The sequence below is a fragment of the Macaca thibetana genome, chromosome 6, assembly GCF_024542745.1.
Source record: "Macaca thibetana thibetana isolate TM-01 chromosome 6, ASM2454274v1, whole genome shotgun sequence".
In the NCBI taxonomy this organism is placed as follows: domain Eukaryota; kingdom Metazoa; phylum Chordata; class Mammalia; order Primates; family Cercopithecidae; genus Macaca; species Macaca thibetana.
Window position 1 is genome coordinate 68,589,811 of NC_065583.1, and position 19,404 is coordinate 68,609,214.

General features: G+C 37.9%; 3 protein-coding genes across 6 annotated transcripts in view; 2 read left to right on the forward strand and 1 right to left on the reverse strand.

Annotated features, from left to right (window-relative positions):
- The window catches only part of REEP5 (receptor accessory protein 5), an 806,416-nt gene that overhangs the window by 678,704 nt on the left and 108,308 nt on the right, over positions 1-19,404 (forward strand). The window lies entirely within an intron of this gene.
- DCP2 (decapping mRNA 2) overlaps positions 1-19,404 on the reverse strand; it is an 84,349-nt gene that overhangs the window by 3,853 nt on the left and 61,092 nt on the right. For 3 of the 4 annotated variants that reach the window (XM_050793078.1, XM_050793077.1, XM_050793080.1), the window contains 6 exons: positions 11,673-11,825; positions 11,440-11,552; positions 11,235-11,342; positions 8,844-8,979; positions 4,856-4,960; positions 2,055-2,106 (listed from right to left, as the gene is read on the reverse strand). In XM_050793078.1, coding sequence (XP_050649035.1) covers positions 2,055-2,106; positions 4,856-4,960; positions 8,844-8,979; positions 11,235-11,342; positions 11,440-11,552; positions 11,673-11,825 — 667 coding nt within the window. The remainder of the gene's footprint in view (positions 1-2,054; positions 2,107-4,855; positions 4,961-8,843; positions 8,980-11,234; positions 11,343-11,439; positions 11,553-11,672; positions 11,826-19,404) is intronic. The other variant, XM_050793079.1, reaches the window with a different exon arrangement.
- On the forward strand, positions 15,553-16,662 carry LOC126956254 (survival motor neuron protein-like). Its single transcript, XM_050793107.1, is given in 2 exon segments — positions 15,553-15,582; positions 15,584-16,662. Coding segments are annotated over 2 exon segments (531 nt in total). The 3' UTR covers positions 16,085-16,662.

Here is a 19,404-nt window from a genome sequence, read left to right on the forward strand (position 1 = left end):
CCCGGACAAGATGGTGAAACCCCGTCCGTACTAAAAATGCAAAAATTAGCCAGGCATGGTGGCACATGCCTGTAATCCCAGCTACTCAGGAGGCTGAGGCAGGAGAATGGCTTGAACCTGGGAGGTGGAGGTTGAAGTGAGCCGAGATCGTGCCATTACACTCCAGCCTGGGTGACATAGCGACTCCATCTCAAAAAGCAAAAGAAAAAAATAAGAAAAAAAAAGAAAAATCCAAATTTTTGAAAGCATAGTACAACAAAACTCCAATTTATCTGGGCTTTTTTTCCCCACCTTTTAAACAGACCAGGCACTTAACCAGAAAGTAGGTTTGGAATGGACATCAAGAAACTGTGGCAGAAAGTAAGTCTGAAATGAGGATGAGGCCTCCCAGGACATGAATCCTTTTATACTTCTCAACACAACTCAAAATTTTATATATCCATATAATGCCCAACTAAGATCAACATACCAAGTTGTGGTGTGCTGCACCCTTTTTTTTTTTTTTTTTTTTTTTTTTGAGACAGAGTCTCATTCTGTTGCCCAGGCTGGAGTACAGTGATAATCACAGCTCACTCAGCCTCAACTTCCTGGGCTCAAGTGATCTTTTGCCTCAGCCTCTTAAGTAGCTGGGACTACAGGTATGTGCCACCACACCTGGCTCATTTTTAATTTTTGTAGAGACAAAAGTCTTGCTATGTTGCCCAGGCTGGCATGGTGTACCCTTTTTAATGTCCCCGAATATACGGCTTTTAAAAGATTCTGTAAAATAACTGATTTCTGAATATATGTTAATTAGATTTCACTATATGCCTAACATGTCCCCACCACCCAAGGTGGCCAGAAAAAAATCCTATTAAGAAGACTTATACTCCCATAACTTCTCTATACTATGAGGAGAAATAATAGACTCTTCAATAAATGATGCTGGGAAAACTGGATATCCACATGCAAAAGAACTGGATCCTTATCATATACCACACATAAAAATGAACTTGAAATGGATAAAAGACTTAAATGCAAGACCCGAAACTGTAGCATTCCTAGAAGAAAACAGGGAAAAAACCCTCTGACGCCGATCTTCACCATGATTTTTTTTGTATATGACCCCAAAAGCATAGGTAACAAAAACAAAAATAAAAAAGTGGGACTATATCAAACTAAATTGTAATGATAATTCCTTTCTTCATAGTTAACAGTAACTTTCCATAATAAAGTTAAGGCATGTCTTTTAAAATAGCATTATCTTGCTTAAATCACAGACAGTATTACAGAAAAAGAATACAATAATGCTTTTCATTTCTTAAGACTTTTCTATATGAAAGCCTTAAATTTAGGTGGTGAATAAATGAGTATCTACTGCACAGGAAATTTCATACAATTCAAAAATAGCACCTAAGAAAAAAATCTCAGCACTTCCAAGTAGCATCTACTAAATCAGTATTTAACAAAGAGCTTTCTACATTCACTAGGATTACTTTCCAAATCAGACAACACACCTACTTTTCATAACCAAGGAAGGAGAAATTCCAAGTATCTTTAATAAAACCTATACTTAGTATCACCTTAAAAAGTTGAACATTGCCTCCAAAAGAGGGAAAAATGTTCCTTTTAATTGGAAAAAAGGCATACAAATTTACTAATGTGTATACGGGAAGAACCAGTGATTACCCCCCAAAAATGTTCCCCTTCTAAAGTCAGTGCACCCCTTACATAGATCTGAGAATGAGGTTTCCTAGCCTTTACAATACTGGATTCTTTCTACTCTCCCCAAATCCTTACACAATTATTTACGTATTTAAAATATTAATGCATAGGACTAAGGCTTAACATTCATAAAAGAAACAGCACAGTCTGAAGGGAAGTAATTTCATCTAAATGAATTTGTTTCAGCCAGTTTCTTAGAGAACTCTACATATATGAACTCTTTCTACAGAACATATGCAACTCTTCCTGCCTAACTATCACAGGTCGCATACTCCCACTAAAATAAAAGTTAGGTAAACCAAACCAATTCCCACAAGGCAAAGATTATAAAAAGATAGGAAATGACTTGCCTGTTTCAAAATTATCCTGAAGTTTCCGTGGATGAAGTTTCTTTTCACACTTCTGTTAAAAAAAAAAAAAAAAAAAAACACACACATACAACACAGTCACCAGTTAACTTCACTTACTAAAAATCAAAAGATGTATTATCAAATTTCTCAGGGAGAAAACTGAACCAGGAATATAATTATCCCATTCTCTCACCAGTATTTTTGTATTTACTTTTCACACCTACAATTTTTTTTAGTTCTTGATTACATACATATACATTATAAAGATATCAAAAAACCAGACAAGTATTGGCTAGGTGTGGTGGCTCATGCCTGTAATCCCAGCACTTTGAGAGGCTGAAGCAAAAGGATCACTTGAGGCCAGGAGTTTGAGACCAGCAAGGTCACCTCCCAACATACTTTATTTCTAAAACATAAAAATCAGCCAGAGCTAACTAATTTAGCTGAGGTGGCCAGGCACAGTGGCTCACACCTGTAATCCCAGCACTTTGGGAAGTCAAAGCATGAGGACCGCTTGAGCCCAGGAGTTCAAGACCAGTCTGGGCAACATGGTGAGACCTATTTCTACCAAAAAAAAAAAAAAATATATATATATACACACACACACACACACACACACACACACACACACACACACACACACACAAGAAGTAGTAGGGTGTGGTGCCACACACCTATAGTCCCAGCTGCTCTGGAGGCTGAGGTGGGAGGACTGCTTGAACCAAGGAAGTAGAGGTTGCAATGAGCCAAGATCGCACCACTGCATTTCAGCCTGGGTGACAGAGCAAAACCCTGTCTCAAAAAGACAAAAGAGCTGAGGCAGGAAAATGGCTTGAGCCCTGAAGTTCAAGGCTAGAGTAAGCAATGTACATGCCACTGTACTCTAGACGACAGAGCAAGGCCCTGTCTCAAAAAATATAAAAAAACAAAAAGATTACTCATTACATTTCTCAACCCAGAGCTAATTAGTATTATATCTTTCTAGCTTTTTCCTATGAAGATGTGTGTTAACATCTTTTCATAAAATTGCAAACTTTAAATGGAATTACATGATACATACTAGAACGATAATTTTAAAATATATTGTGAACAAGTTCCTTTTTCAATAAATGTACATCGTCATTTTTAGCAACTTCATGGTAATCTACTGCACAGATCTACAATACTGTATTTAACATCATTTTCTTGGATATTTAGGTTGTTTTCCAGGTTTTCATCATAAAGGGGGTAAACATTCTTTAGATTCCTCTTCTAGGGAAAAGGTGAACACTTTTTTAGGGTTTTGATATAGCAAAACTCCTCTCTAGAAGGTTGTACCAATTAGTAATTTTTATGTGTTACCAATACATTCAATACACAACTGGGTTATTTCTTTTCATCTTTGCCAATCTGATGGGAGAAATGTATCCCATTTCAATTTACATTCTTTGACCACACATACAGTTTAATACTTTTATATGTTTATCAGTCCCTTTTATTTCTTCTCTTAAAAAACTGCTTATAACTTGCTCTCCATCATTAACTTTCTTCTTAAACAACTTCTAAAAATCTATTCAAGTTCTTCTAGACAAATTTAAGAGTAATTTGTGAAGTTCTCCCAAAAAATCTACAAGGAATTTTACTGGTATCATATTAAACTTATATATTAATTTGAGGACAATTAACACTTGTACAATATTATCAATAAGTTATTGTCAGCCGGGAGCGGTGGCTCACACCTGTAATCCCAGCACTTTGGGAGGCCAAGGCAGGTGGATCACGAGGTCAGGAGATCGAGACTATCCTGGCCAACATGGTCAAACCCTGTCTCATACTAAAATACAAAAAAACTAGCCGGGATGGTGGTGCATGCCCGTAGTCCTAGCTACTCAGGAGGCTGAGACAAGGGAATCACCTGAACCCGGTGAGGTAGAGGTTGCAGTGAGCCGAGATCGTGCCACTGTACTCCAGCTTGGCGACAGAGTGAGAGTCCATCTCAGAAAAAAAAAATTTTGTTAAAAACAGCTGTTGAATTATATTAAGATTGTCTTCTCTGTTTTTGTCACCTTGTCACCACTTTTATCAGACAGAAGAGAAATAATAATAAAGGTAAAGTAGTGAAATGAGTCATTAGAACCCAAATTAAGTAAACACCCAGGGAATTCAGGTAAAATATTTTTGCTAAAAATTTGAAATTGCTATTATTACTCACCAATAAATGAAAAACAGGTGAAGCTACAATAAGAAAACCCAATATACAAACATCAGGACTTACAGAAAAGATAACGCAGGAGACTGTTAGTTATGAATTAACTTTTGGAGGACTGACTAAACAAAAGAATGAAAGAAAATGCTTTAAATTATTCAGTTATTTGTCATTAGGCCTAATGACAATAGCACTGGCTGTGAGTGCTGTGTTTGTTTTCTTAATTTTCTAAACTCTATCAACCTCGAGAAAAAAATACATGAATTCCCCCAAACTTTTACCTTCATTGAAATAATACACAGTATTTAGAAAAACACGGAGCAACAGCCAAGTAATTGCTCTTGAGAACAGGTTTGAGTACACAACGATATTATAATAAATGTAAACAGCCACATAAAAAATTAGATGTACAGGTGACTCAACATGATAAATTTGTAATTAAGAGCAGCCAGAGAATTTTAGTGTGAATAGTACACAATTCAGCTACATAAAAATCCTACTAGTATATCAATTAAAATAAGAACAAAGCAAGTAACATTCCTGTTCTTTGGCAATGCCCTTGTTTCACTCTTCAGAAGATGAACTACCTACTTAGTGTGAGAGCTGTAACTCTTACCATCAAAGAATTCTGCTGCTTTGCTGGCTGAAGCCCATTTGTTCTTTTCTTTTGATTAGGTGAATCTTGATACTGTTTTCTGCCATTTCCCCTCACACTTTGATTCTGTTTTTCCAATAAGAAATAAAATATGAATCTATAGTATAATGTAATAGCACAAAAAAAGCACCCCATGAATATGTTTAGCTGGTTGAATCAAATTTTTAGCAAAGCTTCTCCTACCCAAATTTTCATGAATTCTATCAATGTATTTTCTTATATTAGTCAGTGCTTCCCAACCAAAGCAAGAGTTCTCTAAAGGTATGAAATAGCAAATACACTTGCCCCTAGACATCTTTCCATACCTCGGCTGGGCACAGTGGCTCATGCCTGTAATCCCAGCACCTTGGGAGGCTGAGGCGCATGGATCACGAGGTCAGGAGATGAGACCACATCCTGGCTAACACAGCAAAACCCCATCTCTACTAAAAATACAAAAAATTATCCGGGCGTGATGGCGCACGCCTATAGTCCCAGCTACTCAGGAGGCTGAGGCAGGAGAATCGCCCAAACCCAGGAGGCGGAGGTTGCAGTGAGTCGAGATGGCACCACTGCACTACAGCTTGGGTGACAGAGGGAGACTCTGTCTCTTAAAAAAAAAAAAAAAAAAAAAAAAGAATAAAGAAAAAAACAGATATCTTTCCACACCTCTTGCCTTATCCCATGTCTGCTTATAGATTTTGCTTCTAATGCATAAATGGAACTTCTCTGTAAAGGAATGCCGAGGGACATTGGCTACAGTTCTTAAAGCAGAAAATGGGTAACTGTAGTAATCGTTACCCTAGAAATCTGCTTTAAATTATTAATAAGCACTATTAATTTTTATGAAATGTTTACTATATTTTTACAAAATAACAAAGATTACTATTTTTTAAATAGAGTCTCACTGTGTTGCCCAGGCTGGAGCGCAGTACTTGGCTCACTGCAACCTCGCCTCCCAGGTTCAAGCGATTCTCCTGCCTCAGCCTTGCGAGTAGCTGGGATTACAAGCACATGCCACCACACCTGGCTAATTTTTGTATTCTTAATAGAGACGGTGAAGGTTTTCACCATGTTGGCCAGGCTGGTCTCAAACTCCTGACCTCAAGTGATCCACCCACGTTGGCCTCCCAAAGTGCTAGAATTACAGGCGTGAGCCACTGTGCCTGGCTAAGATTGATGTTTTTAAAATGTGGGCATTATTCCTAAACTTAGACATGCAATAGTTTAAATCTTGCTATTAAATTGCTTTAAGATAATTTTCCTACCAAAAAATTCTTAAGTTTAAATTAAAACGAACATTTTAAACATTAATTTGTCATTTGAGATATTGAAATGATAGCAATTTGAGGACTGGCTAAATAGTATAAACAGGAGGAACTTCTAAAATATACATTTATAAAATAAGAATGTTTATTTACATTCTAACCTATAGAAAAAAATTACCAGCTGCTAAAATAGCTGGAAAATAATAACCTAAGTAAGTGATGTGAAGAAAATATGGCTTTGAATGACTCACGTTACTGTACACTTTCAATTTAGTTTCATTCCACTTTTCCCAGCATGTGTTTTAATTGTGATACAATATACATACAATTTACCACATCAACCACTTGTGATTGTATAATTCAGTGGCATTAAGTATAGTCAGCACTACCCACTTCCCCAACTTCTATCATCCCAAACAAAAACCTTGCAACCAATAAACAGTAACTCCCTATTCTCCTCTCCCTCTAGCCTTGGTAATCTCTAATTGACTTTGTGTCTCTATGAATTTGCCTATTTAGGAATAGATTAACATTAATACAATATTTATCCTTTTGTGTCTGGCTTATTTCACTTAGCATAATGTCCTCGAGGTTCACCCATACTGTAGCATGCTTCAGAATTTTTTTTTTTTTTTTTGGAGACTGGGTCTCACTCCCGTTGCCCAGGTTGGAATGCAGTGGCGCCACTACAGCCTTGACTTCCCAGGCTCACTTGATTCTCCCACCTCAGCCTCCTGAGCAGCTGGAACTACATGCGTACACTACCATGCCTGACTAATTTTGTCTATTTTTAGTAGTAGAGACATGCTGCCCAGGTGGGTCTCCAACTACTGGGCTCAAGTACCAAAGAGTTGGGATTATAGGCATGAGCCACCATGCCTGGGCAGAATTTCATTTCATAATTTCTTTAAGGCTGAATGATATTCCATTATGGGTATACGCCACATTCTTTATCCATTCATCTGTTGACAGGCATATGAGTTGTTTCCACCTTTTGGCTATTGTGAATAATGCTGATATGAACATTGGTATACAAGTTAGCTGTTTAAGTTCCTGCTTTCAATTCTTTTGGGTATTACCTAGGAATGGGATTGCTGAGTCATATGGTAACTCTATGTTTAACTGAGAAATTGCCAAACTGTTTTCCACAGCAGCTGCACCATTTTACACTCCCATCAGTAATGCACAAGGTCTCTAATTTCTCCACATCCTCAGCAATACTTGCTTTCTGTTTTGTTATTTTTGTTTTTTATTATAGCCATCCTAATGGGTAAGAAGTGGTATCTCACTGTGGAGATACCACTGATTATTAATAATGTTCCCTAATGATTAATAATGTTGAGCATCTTTTGTGTACTTATTGGCCATTTGCATATCTTCTTTGCAGAACTGTCTATTCAAGTCTTCTGTCCAGTTTTAAATTAGGTTGTTTTGTTGTTGCTGAGTTCCAAGAATTCTTTACATATTCTGGATATTAACCTCTTATCATATACAATTTGCAAATATTTTCTCCTATTTTGTGGGCTATCTTTTCACTATTTTGAAAATGTCTTCTGAAGCATAAAAGTTTAATTTTGACAAGCCCAGTATATATATATAATACACACACACACACACACACAATTTTTTGTTTTGTTTTGTTTCTTTGAGACAGAGTTTCGCTCTTATTGCCCAGGCTGGAGTGCAATGGCACAATCTTGGCTCACTGCAGCCTCTGCTTCCCGGATTCAAGCAATTCTCCTGCCTCGGGCTCCGAAGTAACTGGGATTACAAGAGTCTGCCACTACGCCCGGCTAATTTTTTGTATTTTTAGTAAAGACAGGGTTTCACCATGTTGGTCAGGCTGGTCTCGAACTCCTGACCTCAGGTGATCCACCACCTCGGCCTCCCAAAGTGCTGAGATTACAGCCATGAGCCACCATGCCCAACCAAGCCCAGTATATTTTTAAAATTAAAAAAAAAAAAAAAAAGTAACATTGAAACCTGAAATTAAAAAGACAGATAATATCAAGTATTAGTAAAGATGTGGAACAATTAGAACTCTCATGTATTTTGCTGAGGATATAAATAACTTGAGGAAATTAGCAAATAGATACTAAATAACACAGGCATATCCAGTGATCCAACAATTCTACTTTTCTTTCCTTTTAGTTACACAGAACTGTGTATATTCACCAAAAGACAGGTATAGGAATGTTCATAGTAGCACTGTTAAAGCCCCAAACTGGAAACAAGCAAAATGTGCATTAACAGTGTTACGAATAAATAGTGGTGCTTAGAACATGTGGAAAAAGGAAAAACCAGTATTAATAGCAGTGTAATTATACACTCAAATACAACAATGAAAATCGAAGTTTACAATATGCTGTTACTTTTTCTTCCTGAACAAAAGCCAATAGATCCCACTTATGTTAATTTGGAAAATATTTTCCTTATGACTTATTTTCAAATGAACCTTTCATTGGCAGCATATACACAAAAGTCAGATGTTAATTCTTATTATTCACTGTACTGGATTTACACCAGAACTGTAAACGTTAAGAAGCCTCAGCCCTACTTCAAATCACAAGTAAGGAACATACAAGGCTTTGATCAGTAACTCAGAGCTCTCGGTAACTATTAAGATGTAATTCCTCAATTGAGAATGATTTCAAAGCCAAAGATCTAAACTTCTGAAAAGACTGTACTTGTGTATCACTCACCTTTCCTTTTAAAAGGTCAGACATTTCAGAATGATTATTATATGGCTTTTGCTGCAGTGATTGCCTGTGCTTTACCCACTGGTCACCAGGAGAACCGTCAGGAAATAACTGCTGACTGTGGCGGAATTTGGTTCGACTATACCAAGATTTAAAAAATAATCAAATCAGAAAATGTTCACTTATAGTTCTTTTAACACCTTAATAGTTAAATTTATAGACTACATGTTTTATTTTCTTATTTACTGTCTATCTCCCCCACTGGAATATAAGTTCTATGAGGGCAGAGATTTTAATCTGTACTGCTTTATCCTCATCACCCAGATAAGTGCCTGGTATTCAATAAGTATTTCTTGAATGAATTAATAAGCTATTACTATTTTTCATCCTAGACTTTAAAAAATTATCCAGGCCATCTCCTCCCTATAAGTGATTATAGTGTACATTAACAAATATGGAGAATATAAATCTAAATTTTGATGAAACAAATGAATGTATTTTCCTTTTTTGAGACTGGGTTTCCCTCTGTCATCCAGGCTGGAGTGCAGGGCAGGATCACAGCTCACCGTGGCCTCAACCGCTCAGGCTCAAGCAATTCTTTCACCTCAGTCTCCAAAGTCGCTGAGACTACAGGCACATGCCACCTTGCCCTGCTAATTTTTTGAAACTGTACAAGTCAGTTACAGACCACATCCTAGCTGGAAGAGGATCTGAGAAAGTAAGCTACCCTCTAAAATATAAAATTAAAGGGCACAAGATAATGAATGAGCAAATTAAGACCCAGTTTCGAATTCTTCTGCAAAAGAATCTAATTTTAAAATGTTGTACTCAGGCACGCTGAGCGCGGTAGCTCACACCTATACTCCCAGCACTTTGGAAGGCCAAGGAGGGTAGCTCACTCAAGGTCAGGAGTTCGAGACCAACTTCTGACTAATATTACAATAACCATAGATTCTGAAAGACATCAGGCCTTTTAGTCCAAGCTCCTGTCCTCAGAATATTCATCTAAAATGGAATGCTACCTATTTAAGAAATACTTACTATAGAGGTGGTTTACTCCTATTTCTGAAGCTCTGTCATAAAAGCAAATCCAAATTACAGAAAATGTAAAAATCAACTCTTTCTGAATCTAACATAGGCAACTTTCTAACAAGGTGATTATGCTTTATATATATATATATATATATATGCTTAAAAACACAGGCTTATTTAACAAAGTTACTTCCCCAGCCTACTCTGTAACTGACTTGGATGCAATTAAGTTGTAAGCCAGAGGCCAGGCAGGGTGGCTCACCCCTGTAATCTCAAAACTTTGGGAAGCTGAGGCAGGAGGATCACTGGAGCCCAAGAGTTTAACAGCAACCTGGGCAACATAGGGAGAGTCCCATCTTTACAAAAAATTTTAAAAAATTAGCCAGGCTTAGTGGCATCTGCCTGTGTTCCCAGCAACTCAGGGTACTAAGTGGGACAATTACTTGAGTCTGGGAGGTCAAGGCTGCAGTGAGCTGTGATCATGCCACTGTACTCCAGCCTGGGCAATGAAAACAAAAAGTTCCAAGCAAGAAAATGTTCTTCGTGGTTCATGTCCAAGTAGTAGTCACTTTTGATAATACACAGTCTCTGATACAAATTTTTTTTTATTTTTTATTTTTTGAGACAAGAGTCTCGCTCTGTCACCCAGGCTAGAGTACAGTGCCACTATCTTGGCTCACTGTAACCTCCGCCTCCCGGGTTCAAGAGATTCTCCTGCCTCAGCCTCCTGAGTAGCTGGGATTACAGGTGCCTGCCACCACACCGGGCTATTTTTTGTATTTTTAGTACAGATAGGGTTTCACCATGCTGGCCAGGCTGTTCTCAAACTCCTGACCTCAGGTGATCCACCTGCCTCGGCCTCCCAAAGTGCTGGGATTACAGGCGTGAGCCACTGCGCCCAGCTGGGAAATATTTTTTAAAAGCCCAAGTCTTCACTGTTCTATCTCCAATTTAACAAGCTGTATTAGCATCCTTCCTCTCCCCTACAAGAAAACAAAACTTAATATATCCTCCATCCAAATGTCTTTAGAAACTCAATTATCTTAAAAGTAGGATAAGAGAACAGAGAAATAACACTAAGAACACACAAGACTTTTTTTTCCTAGTGTTCTATCTAAAAAGTTGGTATCCTCTTGAGTATACTATTTTAAAAGGTGCCTGAAGCTCCTTTCCAACTCCAATTAACCTTTTTCATCTCATCAGAAACCCTTTAAAAAAATCTTCTATTATCTGTGAGACCAGTAACAAAGAGTATCTATAAAAAGAAATCTTACACCCTCTACAAATTTTAGAAGCAAAATACTATTATTCTACTTTTAAAAACTATCAGAAAATCAGGATTCCATGAATATATTTCTTTACCTCAATTTCTCCACAGTGGGTTTAGCTGGCGTGCTACCAGTTGAGGAAAATCCATTGTCACTGTCTGAGGAATCACCAAATCTTCGAGAAAGCCAGTCCCTTAATGGTCTGCAGAAACATTAAGAATTCACTTTCAAAATATGGCTACAGACAGAAGATGACTATCACAACCATGTAAGTTTCATTTCAAGAAATATGAACACACCTGATAAAGGGAATGGCCATAAAAAATTTGTTAGGTGCCAAACCAAGTTTGGATTTGGGGGTCATATCATTTCTATGACAAGGCAATTTCTCAATAGAGAACCACTCAATGTTCTGAAACACAGAAGAAAATAATTCATTTAGTTAATTTTTATCAAGGAGTTTATAAAAGGAATTCCCTACTTATTCATTTGGGATACTGTCCAGTAACCTGAAAATATGCTTGTTACATACCCGAATTTCTCTTCTAGTTTTTGGGTTAAATTTTGTGTCTTTTGGAATTCCTGGAATGATGTACAAACGAGCAAGCTGGTCATTGATTCGAAGTTCAATGTAATCATCCTTACAAATATAGTCTTTGATATCAAAACCAGTTTCTTCAAAGACCTGGAAACAAAAAATTTGGATGAAATTTTCATTTTAGTTGTTAGGCCTCTAGTTCATTAAAATTTATTCTAAAGACAAAACTCAGAAAAAGGGGACATTACTTGTATTCACTGCTTCTAGAAATGACAGGCTGGTACAAAAGTGCATATGAGACGTAAAAAAAGTTCTTATGCCCTATTGTTTCTAATACTGTATCCACAGGTGGTATAGCAGGTATATAGAGAACCAGTCCTCTGTAGACCTGATAGCTGACATTCAAACACACCAAAACTATACACCTTTCGCAGAATAAAATCCTGAAGGCTTGTGATAGAGGTTTCAAGATTTCCCACTTCCCAATTCTTAACATTTACATACAGAAGGTAAGGTCATTAAATCATCAATCATGTGGAACTGATCCATGCAAGCTGTCTGAGCATTCCCATCAGAGGAAAAGTCCAGATGCTTTGGTTTTCCTCTTCTTCGAAACTAAGGTCTAATCTACTGTTTGAGACAGAGCTTAATAATGTTTTCGATTAATAAATCAATCTTGTTGGCTTAGATTTACAATTTTAACAATTAAGGCTGGATGACTTAAAAGTTTGCCTATCAATATGTACAACTGTCTTCAAAGACACCATTAAGAGAGTCAAAAGATAAACCAGGACAGTACATTCATATCAAGAATATATTAAAAACTCGGTGGGTGTGTGTGTGTGTGTGTGTGTGTGTATTAGACAAGTAACTGCACTTCAGAAAAATGGGACTGGGCACAGTGACTCACACCTGCAATCTCAGCACTTTGGAAGGCCAAAGAGGGAGGATCACTTGAGCCCAGTTGTTCGAGACCAGCCTAGCCAACATAGTGAGACTCCATCTATACAAAAAATATAAGTAAAAATTAGCCTGGCATGGTGGTGCACACCTGTTTTTCTTCTTCTTCTTCTTCCTTTTTTTTTTTGAGATAGAGTTTCGCTCTTGTTGCCCAGGCTGGAGTGCAATGGTGGGCTCTTGGCTCAGTGCAACCTCTTGCTTGCAATTCTGCCTCAGCCTCCTGAGCAGCTGGGATTACATGCGCCCGCCACCACGCCCAGTTAAGTTTTGTATTTTTAGTAGAGACAGGGTTTCACCATGTTGGCCAGGCTGGTGTCGAACTCCTGACCTCAAGTGATCCACCCGCCTCGGCCTCCCAAAGTGCTGGATTATAGGTATGAGCCACCACACCCAGCCCCACACCTGTTTTTCTAGTTACTCAGTAGGCTGGGGTGAGAGGATCACTTGATCCGAGGAGTTCCAGGCTACAGTGAGCCATGATCACCACCCCGCTGCACTCCAGTCTAGGTAACAGAGCAAGACCCTGTCCAAAAAAAAAAAAGAAAAAAAAAAACATAGGCTGGGTGCGGTGGCTCATACCTGTAGTCCCAGCACTAAGGGGAGGCCGAGGCGGGTGAATCACCAGAGGTCGGGAGTTCAAGACCAGCCTGACCAACATGAAGAAATTCCAGCTCTACTAAAAATACAAAATTAGCTGGGCGGGGTGGCGCATGCCTGTAATCCCAGCTACTCAGGAGGCTGAGGCAGGAGAATAGCTTGAACCCCCCAAGATCATGCTACTGCACTCCAGCCTGGGCAACAAGAGCAAAACTCCATCTTAAAAAAAAAAGAAAAAAAAAACGGAAAAGTTTTAAAAATTTTATGTTTCTTAAATTCTAGTTTTATAGTTCTCCTTAGCTCCTTAGCTCTGTTCTTTGAATAATGCCTCAAAAATCAGAAGTATACATAGCTAGTCATGTGAATCTGCATAATTGGATATTATGCTGAAAGGAAATTGTATAATCTAAAATCCTTATGGGCTGAGGTGTTATCTTTGTGTTACAAATAGTATCTAACTATATGCTTAATAAAAAAAAGTACTCAAGAAAAAGTGACGAACAGTTTCAGATTAAAGGAGACTGAAGAGATGTGTCAATTAAATGCAAATGCAACAAATGAGCATGGATTGGATCCTGGATGGGCAAACCAGTGGGAACTGCTAAATCATAATGGGCAATTAGTGAATGTGAATATGAACTGCCCATTAGATAACAAACAGCACCATATCAATGTTACATACCTGAATCTGAGAATTTCACTGTCATTACCCTAAAAGAATTCCTCGTTCTTAAAACATACATGCAGAAGCAATTAAGGACAAAGGGGCATTATGTCTGTAATTTACTCACAAATAATTCAGCAATAATAAAAAAAACTCTGCACACATATTTATCAAAAGTAATATAGCAAATACGGTATAATATTAACTAAAGTCTATTCTTTGAATTAATCTATTCTTCTCTACATATGACATTATCTCATCCTGAATGTAATTTTTATGGGGTCACGCAGCTAGAATGTTTAGATCTTAGTGCTTTCACTCAACTATGTACTTTGCGCTTAATAAGTGACAGGCACTGCTCTAGGCAGTGAATTTAGTAATGAATGACACAAGCAGCACCCTTTAAGGAGTTCAGTTTACAACAGAAAAAATTTTAATGTAAGTATTATGAGGTAGGAGGAGGGTGCCTAATTCAGTCTTTAGTAGACATCTTTGAGAGTTGGGGGATGGTCACCTTTGGTTATGGACAGGAGTCTATTCTGCTGGGTAAACGGGAGCTAGGACCTAAAAGATAAATGGGAGTTTGCCAAACCAACAAGGAGAAAAAAGGCCTCCTGTTTAGAGAGCCAGGAATGGCTACAGCTTAAGAATTACATGGGAGGAAGTAGTACAATACGAGGCAAAACAGCAAGGGCCACCAGCACTAAAAGAGGTAGATTCAAGCTGTCCAATCAATTCTGCAAGTGATAAAACAGATTTGCCTGTAAAATTAGGCAAGTATTCTCATTAAATATTTGCCAGGAAAAAGTTTTAATAGTTGAAATATATAAACAGACACCAAAGACAAAAATTTTTTTTTTTTTTTTTTTGAGACGGAGTCTTGCTCTGCCACCCAGGCTGGAGTGCAGTGGCCGGATCTCAGCTCACTGCAAGCTCCGCCTCCCGGGTTTACGCCATTCTCCTGCCTCAGTCTCCCGAGTAGCTGGGACTACAGGCGCCCACCACCTCGCCCAGCTAAGTTTTTTGTATTTTTTAGTAGAGACGGGGTTTCACTGTGTTAGCCAGGATGGTCTCGATCTCCTGACCTCGTGATCCGCCCGTCTTGGCCTCCCAAAGTGCTGGGATTACAGGCTTGAGCCACCGCGCCCGGCAAGACAAAAATTTTTATACCACACCTCCTGTGAATCAAATCTATTGCTGTATTATAATATAGCATTTAATTCTCCTGACAAAAGGAGTATCACCAACTTCTCTAATGTTAAACGATAAAAATCCACATGTAAAATTTTTTTTAAAGTGTTACCCAAAGGGCTGGGCAGTGGCTCACACTTGTAATCCCAGCCCTTTGGGAGGCCAAGGCTGGTGGATCACGAGGTCAGGAGTTCAAGACCAGCCTGGCCAACATGGTGAAACCCCGTCTCTAAAAATACAAAACTTAGCTGAACGTGGTTGCATGTGCCTGTACTCCCAGCTACTCGGGAGGCTGAGACAGGAGAATCGCTTAAACCCGGGAGGCGGATGTTGGGTTGCAGTGAACTGAGATCGTACCACTGCACTCCAGCCTGGGTGACAGAACAAAACTCTGTCTCAAAAAAAAAAAAGGGGGACTCGAAGAAGGGAAGGGGCCCCACGCTGCGCACCGGCAAGTTTACTATGGCGATGAGCAGCGGCGGCAGTGGTGGCTGGCGTCCCGGAGCAGGAGGATTCCGTGCTGTTCCGGCGCGGCACAGGCCAGAGTGATGATTCTGACATTTGGGATGATACAGCATTGATAAAAGCATATGATAAAGCTGTGGCTTCATTTAAGCATGCTCTAAAGAATGGTGACATTTGTGAAACTTCAGGTAAACCAAAAACCACACCTAAAAGAAAACCTGCTAAGAAGAATAAAAGCCAAAAGAAGAATACTGCAGCTCCCTTAAAACAGCCAGGTCTAAAATTCAATGGCCCACCACCGCCGCCGCCACCACCACCACCCCACTTACTATCATGCTGGATGCCTCCATTTCCTTCTGGACCACCAATAATTCCCCCACCACCTCCCATATGTCCAGATTCTCTTGATGATGCTGATGCTTTGGGAAGTATGTTAATTTCATGGTACATGAGTGGCTATCACACTGGCTATTATATGGGTTTCAGACAAAATCAGAAAGAAGGAAGGTGCTCACATTCCTTAAATTAAGGAGAAATGCTGGCATAGAGCAGCACTAAATGATACCACTAAAGAAACGATCAGACAGATCTGGAATGTGAAGCGTTATAGAAGATAACTGGCCTCATTTCTTCAAAATACCAGTGTTGGGAAAGAAAAAAGGAAGTGGAGTGGGTAACTCTTCTAGATTAAAAGTTATGTAATAACCAAATGCAATGTGAAATATTTTATTGGGCCCTATTTTGAAAAACCATCTGTAAAAGACTGGGGTGGGGGTGGGAGGCCAGCACGGTGGTGAGGCAGTTGAGAAAATTGGAATGTGGATTAGATTTTGAATGATACTGGATAATTATTGGTAATTTTATGAGCTGTGAGAAGGGTGTTGTAGTTTATAAAAGACTGTCTTAATTTGCATACTTAAGCATTTAGGAATGAAGTGTTAGAATGTCTTAAAATGTTTAAAATGGTTTAACAAAATGTGATGTGATGCTTATGTGGCAAAATGTTACAGAATCTAACTGGTGGACATGGCTGTTCATTGTACTGTTTTTTTCTATCTTCTGTATGTTTAAAAGGATATAATAAAAATATTTAATATTTTTTTAAAATTTAAGAAAAAAAAAAAGTGTAACCCAAAGAGCAGCAGTGTACGAGACAATGAAATCCTGTCTATAATCTTCATCCTATAAGCCTACAGTAAGAGGCAGAATAAATTGACTAATAGTTGCTTTGTATTAATTCTACTAAATTATATAAGTGCATATGAAAGTCAGTTTCATTACAATAAAACATTGTTTTGTCAAATAATAAGGAATGATATATTAAATCTTGAAACCACAAGTGAACAGTTAAGTATTATTTGCTTCTTCTCAAGAAAGTTGATGTTTCACCACAAATCACAACAAAAATACAATTGAGATTATTATGCCTTCTACAATATTTAGAAAACATCTTTGTCCTGTTAAATAAAACTTACAGGAGGCCATGGTATGGACTGCATTCCACACTAGGCCCCAACAGACCTAAACAAAATGGAATTACTCATGCTAACATTCCATGTCACCAACCAAAACTAAGTTGTTCTCCTATCCTTCAAGAAATCTGGAGAGAAACAGGTAATAGCCAAATCCCAAAACAGACCAGTTTCAGTCAGCATAAGGAAGTCCTCTCTGCTTTAACTTTTAGAATAAAACTAACTTTGAAACGCCAAACTACATTTGAGTTTTGGTTCTGCTTTCCTCAGCTCTTTTCTGTCTTTAAAGCCAATCTCCTTTGCTCAGCCATTGGAATGCTCATTCTATTTTATGGAATAAAATATTGCTTATTTCTAAAATTGCAAATAAACCCATCACAATCTTTAAATTTGTTGTGACTTTGTCTTTTGACAGTCCTAGATCTATTTCAACAAATCAACTATTCAGAAATAGTCAAATTAACAAAGGTGAGCCAAAAGGTCAAACAGAAGATTGGAAACTACTAATTAAGACTGCCCTAAAAAAAAAAAAAAAAAACCGGTCTGCCCTTAGCTTTCTATTGATAATTACTTACACATTCTCCCTAAGTAGCTTGTCTGCCACTGCTGCTTTAGGCTTAGCCCACAGACTCTTCCCTGTTTGGGGATGTGTCAAATTCTGCTACAGTGTAACAAAACACTTCTGGACTGCCATATATAATAAAATAACAACATTAATATACTGTATGAATGCTATAATAAGCTAAATAAAAATGCTATTAGCAACTTAAAATTGTAAGCACCCATGGTAGAACTGCGTAACTTAAATGCAAGAAAAAAGTGCTTAAAATATCAGCCTAAGTCTAATAAGTAGTTAGAAAATTAGAACAAAATCTTTCCTCATCTGTTAATACAAGTTGAAATGAAAAAGAAAAACGAGGCATTAATAAACTACTAAGAATGGAATAACCAACTGGTTTACCACTGGTAATGTCACTCAGTCAAGCCCTGCAGCTTCTTTTATGCTGCAGCACCACCAAGTGGCAGAAGGACAAACTGCAATTCTAGCTGAATACTTTTATCATTCAAAACAGGCCACTGCTATGGACTAAATTATGTCCCTCCCACCGAAAAATTCGTATGTTGAAGCCCTAACCCCCAAAGTAACTGTATTTGGAGATAGGGCTTTGAGGAAGTAATAAAAGTCAAATGAGATCCATAAGCGCAGGCCCTAATCTGATAGGGCTGGTGCCATTTTTATAAGAGGAAGAAACACCAGAGCTCTCCCTGCATATACCCAAGAAGGCCACGAGTTTGCTCAGCAAGGTGTTAATCTATAAGTCACCTTGCTCTTGGACTTCCCAGCATCCAGAACCGTTGCAAAATAAATTTCTGTTGTTTAAGCCACTCCATCTGTGGTATTTTGTTATGCTAGCCCCAACAGACTAAAACAGCAACACTTCACCCTAATCCCAAACTTTATGACAAAGTTGGTCATTTAAAAATCAAAAGTCAACCTTGCCTTTAAAACTCCTATTCCAAAAATTTACTGAAGTTAAAGTTCCTTAGTCAGCTATAAAAGGATGTCATGGAGATCAAAAAGAATGTTTAGAGGTTAGAATTTTTATTATGAAAATGAAAAAATTATCCCTGAAATTAAGAGACTATGGCTCCTCAGAATGTCTGTGCTTCCCTCAAACCAAGACAAAAACCTAAAATGGAACTAGTTTTGTTATTCCAACTAATGTAATACCCTCTTCCTGACCTGGACAACCACCTTACTGCTGTAAGACCAGTCTAATTCCATGTACAGAGCTACGATCAATTCCTCTAAGTAGTATACTATTGATTTCTATTTTGTCCTTCCTTATGAGCAAGAGAACTACAAAATTTGAGGAAATAAGAGGGAGGACTTTTACAGATACTCCGTCTCATTTCCTAGCCTCTACAGAAAGAAAAGCTAAGCTCTTAGGGGATGTGGCAATTCCTCACATTCTCACCAAACTGCTTTCAATTTTAAGAATTGTGCATTAACCTTCATTTACTCATACACAACAGCTTTGTCTATAGGCTGTTGTATATAATAGCTTGGGCAAGCTACTTCATATCAAAATTTAAAATACAGCATTTTCAATCATTTTTTAATCCTATTACAAAGTAAATAACCACTAATGGTTTTTCTATAATAAACAACCACCAGTAGTTTGTAAAAATTTTCACTATTATCCCTCATTAATAGTTACACCCAAACTTAAAGTAGGCAATAAACACTGTTGCAGGAAATCAAGTCAAACATATACAAGGCAATGAATTCTAATGAAATATGCCACAAAATCCATATTACCATTTCAAAAAGTCTTAAATTCATCAAATCACTATCACCTTAGAATTTTTTCCT